Genomic DNA, 6,000 nt, shown 5'->3' on the forward strand with positions numbered 1-6,000 from the left:
TAACACTATATTTTTAATTCAGTATGTAAAAAAATATTATTTCAACATATTTGATAAAAAGTTACTCAGATGTTTTACATTCATTTTATTTTCTACTTGTTTCTTTACAAAATATGAATACATTGTTTACACTTAACACCTCATCTCAAGACTACCCTCATATCAAGTCTTCAGAAAGGACACTTGTCAAGCATTTAAGAATCATGTTAATAAAGATAGAGCAGAGATCACTTTGTGAAAATTGATTGTTTTGTAGCATTATGGAAAATAATTTTTAATTTCAGGCTGATATCTTTCAGAGCATTCTGACCTTTCAAAAAGTAGGATTTATTATCTTCTAACAGATAAAAATAGTTAAACTCAGTGCCGTTATCATGTGGCTGCTGCCAGAGGATATATTGCTTTCAATGTTTTACATGGTTATGTCTTTTATTATGTTTCAGGAAAGGTTGTAACAATCTCCTATGAAGAATGGAATAAGAAAATACAAGACCACTTTGAAAGGCTATTTTATGTTTCCGAAAACCCTTCAGATCCTTATGAAAAGCATCCTAATTTGGTTCACAAACGTGGCATATACAAAGATAGTTATGGTGCTTCAAGTCCTTGGTGTGACTACCAGCTTAGGCCGAATTTCACCATAGCAATGGTTGTAGTAAGTAATTTGCTTATTATTTTAATTTTTTGTATGTTGTAGTCACCTGGAGCCTCCACTCTGAGAGTTTTGCTGCTTTCATGCATCTTGTTGGCAGTCCTGATGGGCACGTAAAGGAAGTTTTAGGGGTCATCTTTGAGTTAATTTTCGAATGAATATTCCTTAAATTATACAGCAATCATTTGTCTATTTGCTGAACTGAATAACTTGGAGTTGCTGTGATGAAGAACACTGTTTCATAGTCTGGTCAAATACCATAATAGTTACCCATTATGTATAGTTTGAATGAGCTTCCAGATTGATTTATGCTGGGAAGCAACAGTGGCATCCACTTTCTAAACTAGATGCCTTTGGAAACTCCACAAACTCTCTAAACTCTGCATACTCTCTAAACTCTGTAAATGTACAGAAATGATGTTATAGAACAGAATTCTGTACAGAAATGATGATAGTTATAGAACAGAGTGATGTTAGTTATAGAACAGAGTTCAGGTCTTTTGTGCAAAACTTACTCTCAGTCGTATTTGACTTGACGACACTTAACTACTGCTAAATAAAACTAGTGCTGTTATATCTGGAGGAACTCTCTTCCACTTTGTACACCAGTCTTTGTCAATGTGTAGTATGAAGTAACCTGGGTTTGCTGGATGCTGAACCTGTACCATTCGGTAATCAAATACCAGAATGGTTTGCCATTGTGGACAGTGTTTGGTGAATCTCCCAGTTGTAAAACAGGTTTGGAAGCAGGAGCTTCCTAAACCACATGCCTCTGTAAACTCTATGAACTTGGAGAAATGACAATAGTTATGGAAAGGCATTAGGTCTTTTGTTCATAGAGTCGCTTAAGAGTCGAGCTCAACAATAACCAACAACAACAATCGTCTCTACTTAGTGCTTTATTCTCTTGTGTTTTTTTAAACCTAGTTGTTTAAAAGCATGTTATTTACAAACTATGTTTATAAATTTTCCTATTAAAGTATTAATTTAAACCTATAATATTCTAAAAATAGAAAAGAATTACTTTAAGCTAATAATGTGCTTTCACATCATGGCATAGGTAGAAAATAACGATACCTGTACAAAACTGGAGTAGGTGCATTAGACTACTACTATGGCTTCACATAGCCCTAGATTCTGACCAGCTACTTTGACAACTGAGGGTACCTGAATTTCAGCACACCTGAGCCTAGGTTTGTCTAACTACAGTGCCTCAGCACAGTAGTTGGGAAGCTTTGGACAAGTGAGCTAATGTGAGTAGTCTGAATTCACATCCCAGTTTGTTTTATTTGCTGTAATTAGTTTGATCTAGCGTAGAATTGTTTTGCAGTTTGTTTTTTTAAGCCAGGAATTCAGTTAACAGAATTCAACATGCCTGAACCTGTTAGAGCAACTGTGTCAATCCATCTCATTAAGGGTCTGCCAATTCTTTCCCTGACCCTCTGCCAATCCAAGCATGAAGTCTTTTTCCAAGGATTGACCCATCCTGATGATATGCCCAAAGTATGTGAGTTTCACCATCCTTCCCTCTAAGAAGCGTCCTGACAGGGCTTCCTCCAAGACAGAATTGTTTGTTCTTTGGTCAGTCCATGGGATATTCGGGATTCTTCTTCAGCACTACAGCTCAGCAGCATTAATTCTTTTCCTGTCATTCTTATTCGTTATGCAACTTTCAGATGCATAGGAAGGAATTGGAAAGATCATGGCATGGATTGGGTGGAAGTTGGTCTTTAAACTGACATCCTTGCTCTACAGCACTTTAGAGAGGTCCTTGAGAGCAGATTTTGACATTGCAATATGTCTTTTGATTTCATGGATGTTGATTGTGAACCCAAGTGAAATAAAATTACTGACCACTTCAATCTTTTCACCAGCTATCATGCTGCCTTTAACACCCTTGGTACCTTTCCAAATTATTGAGGAACCGTGATGTCTGTTTGAGGACTAAGGTGCACCTGATTCAGACCATAGTCTTTCCAATTACTTGCTATGCATCTGAGAGCTGAACAATGCTAAGGATGACAGAAAAGGAATTTTTTTATTAAAGCACGGTTTATTTTGGAAGTCAGAAAGTACAATAACAACAATAACAACTCATTGCTATCAAATCAGAACCAACTCATAGCCAACCTTTCAGTGGTTTTCAAGGCTGTAAGCCACGTGGAAGGAGATTGCCTATTTAAAGCCTGTATAGTCTTTGATCTTCTTCAGCAAATACTTCAAGTCCTCTTCACTTTCAGCAGGCAAGGTGTTATTATCTGCACATGCAGGTTGTTGATGAATCCTCCTCAAATCCTTTACCTTATTCTTCTTGATGTAGTCCAGCTTCTCCAGTTATTTGATCAGCATATAGATTGGATAGATGTAGGAAAAGGATACAACATTGACCCTTGTTTTCCTGGTTTTAATCCAGGTAGTGTTCCCTGTTCTGTTCAGACAACTGCTTCTTGGTCTATATGGGTACTAAACTTACTCTTTTGCCTTTGAGTCTGACCATCATTGGGTTTCCAGGACTGTAAATCACATAGGAAGAGATTGACCATCTTTCTTCCACATGGCTGCTGGTGGATTTGCACTGTTAGAGAAGCGTGGCTGTGGTTTATTAGTGCAACTCTCTACAAACTTGGCTGCCAGAGCTCCCTGCTATAATTACAGCAGAATTTTTTAAAATTTGCTTCCGGGGAGCTCTGGTGGCCTAGTGGCAAGGAGCTGCAACTACAATCCCAGAGGTGCACTGTTCAAATCCACCAGATGCTCTGCCGGGGAAGGAGGGACATTCTCCTCCTGTACCAGTCAGATCTGATTTGACGGTACACTCACACAAAAATAAAAAAAATTAGCTTCCACGAGGTATATATATTGTTTTAATTAGCCCTTAAAATTGATGCAATTACTAAGACTTACTCTCCCTTTCCATATGGCCAGTAAATTTACTCATACTATGGAGAGCAAATCCTTCTGTGCTGTACTATCACCCAAGAAGCAAAAATAAATAAATGGGTACCAGATTCACTTAAAGTATTGTGAAACTTCTGAAGAGTAGATTAGATTTTAAACTCTATTCTATCTTCATTAAGTATGTGGCAACTTCATTTTGTAAACAAACATTTTCTTGAGGTAACACAAGAAAACGATCTCCACTAACAGCTTTACACCTTAAGCGAAGAGCAGTGTTTCCAAGCATGCCTCATTGAGGTAGATATGGTTTAGTATCTGCATTCAAATTTCTGCCTACACTTTATTTTTAAATTGTTTCATTCTCTTCTAAGTTTATGAATAATTTAACTAGTGGCTTTTATCTCACTGCAAGTGAAACTAATTTCTCTGTGACATTACAAAGTTTTCTTTTTTTATTTATTTATTTTTTTTTTTTACATTCATTAGGCTCCTGAGCTCTTTACAGCAGAAAAAGCATGGAAAGCTCTGGAGACTGCAGAAAAAAAACTGCTTGGTCCACTTGGCATGAAAACCTTGGATCCTGAGTAAGTTATAAGTATTGGAAAATGTTGTATATACTATATTTAGGACAATTAAATACTACCTGATATACACTGATATATCACCTATAGCTTTTTGCTTTTAATGTTGTTGTTGTTGTTGTTGTTGTTATATGCCTTCAAATCACCTGTAACTGATAGCGACCCTCTCTGTTCATTAGCTGTGAATCCTGCCCTATCTTGAGCCAATCTCATTGTCTCCGACAGACCATATCCCATTGCTCTAGTCACTGAGTCATTCCATCTCATCCTGGGTCTTCCTCTCCTGCACTGTCCCTCTACCCTTCTGAGCATAATGTCCCCTCTAGGGATAGTTTTTTAAAAAATACCTTCTCTATCTTCGATTAGCATAAATATTCAAAGAGGCTTTGACTCATTGTACATTCAGTAGTAAACTACAGAGGTTTACATTTATAAAATAAGTATGAATATTTTTAATGTTTATTATACTCTGGTTTATAAAAATAATAATTGTGGTGGCCTAGGAGCAAGAAGCTGCACTGTAATCCTAGAGCTGCGCAGTTCAAATCTACCAGATGCTCTGCTGGAGAAGGAGGGACATTCCCCTACTGTACCTGTTAGATCTGATTTGATGATACACACACAAAGAGTAATAAAATAAAATAAATAAAAACTGGGCTCAGTAATTTAAAAAACCCCCATAATGATTTGATGATTGTGGATATTGGAAAGTAAAACCACAAAAGCTCATTGCTATCAAGTCAGAGCCTGACTTACTGCTAATCCTCTCGTGGGTTTCTGAAGCTGAAAATCTCATGGAAGGAGATTACCCAGCTTTTCCCCAAAGAGTCTCTAGGGGATTCACATTGCCAGGAAGAAGTGGCCTTTGGGTTGGGAGCACAGTTCCTTACAGACTATGACACCAAAGCTCACTATTTGGAAAGTACAAAAGTTTATATACAATGAAAGTAAAGTTTTTTTTTTTTTTACAATTCCTTCATCCAGAAACAAACATCCTTGCCATGTGGCACATTTCCTCAGTTTTTTCTGTGCATTTTTTTGTGAACTTTGGACCATATAAAATATAAATTAGAAAATCTGATGGTGCAGTAGTTAAAATGTTTAGCTGAAAACCAATAGGTCAGTGGTCCAAACCACCAGCTACTCCGTAGAAGAAAGACTCCTTCTCCTTCTGTTGAGATTTCTTTGGAAACCCTAGGACAGTTACATTCTACTTTAAAATTATCATGATTATAACATTATCTCAATGTTGAGATGGAGTATATAGGTTGATTTTTATGTATAAAGCCTTGTAGAAAGGCATCTGTGTTACTTCAATGAAAATATGTCCATTCTATTAAACATAGTAATTTTATAAATTTATCCTAATAAATGAATCAAACTAAAGATGTCTTTTTGCTTCATGTTGATTATAGCCTTATTTATATTAATTTTAGCACTAAAAAATACAAATAATTTAAATATAAACCAGACAATTTTACATGAATAAAAATGCAGCAGAAAAAAAAGGTTTTAAAATACTATGTATTCACAGAGAAATTTTAGTAAACCATTAGATGAAACAACAAAAGAGAACATATTGTTCCAACACTTAGTGATAATTTTAAAGTAGAATGTAACTGTCCTAGGATTTCCAAAGAAATCTCAACAGAAGGAGAAGGAGTCTTTCTTCTATGGAGTAGCTGGTGGTTTGGACCACTGACCTATTGGTTTTCAGCTAAACATTTTAACTACTGCACCATCAGATTTTCTAATTTATATTTTATATGGTCCAAAGTTCACAAAAAAATGCACAGAAAAAACTGAGGAAATGTGCCACATGGCAAGGATGTTTGTTTCTGGATGAAGGAATTGTAAAAAAAAAAAAAA

General features: G+C 36.0%; 1 protein-coding gene across 1 annotated transcript in view; it reads left to right on the forward strand.

The window, feature by feature from the left end:
• LOC102868046 (glycogen debranching enzyme-like) overlaps positions 1 to 6,000 on the forward strand; it is a 98,766-nt gene that overhangs the window by 71,281 nt on the left and 21,485 nt on the right. Inside the window, exons 29-30 of the mRNA XM_006882438.1 lie at positions 444 to 655; positions 4,037 to 4,134. Coding sequence (XP_006882500.1) covers positions 444 to 655; positions 4,037 to 4,134 — 310 coding nt within the window. The remainder of the gene's footprint in view (positions 1 to 443; positions 656 to 4,036; positions 4,135 to 6,000) is intronic.

Source organism: Elephantulus edwardii, unplaced genomic scaffold (genome assembly GCF_000299155.1).
Source record: "Elephantulus edwardii isolate Elephantulus edwardi_28Jun2011 unplaced genomic scaffold, EleEdw1.0 scaffold00020, whole genome shotgun sequence".
NCBI classification, from domain to species: domain Eukaryota; kingdom Metazoa; phylum Chordata; class Mammalia; order Macroscelidea; family Macroscelididae; genus Elephantulus; species Elephantulus edwardii.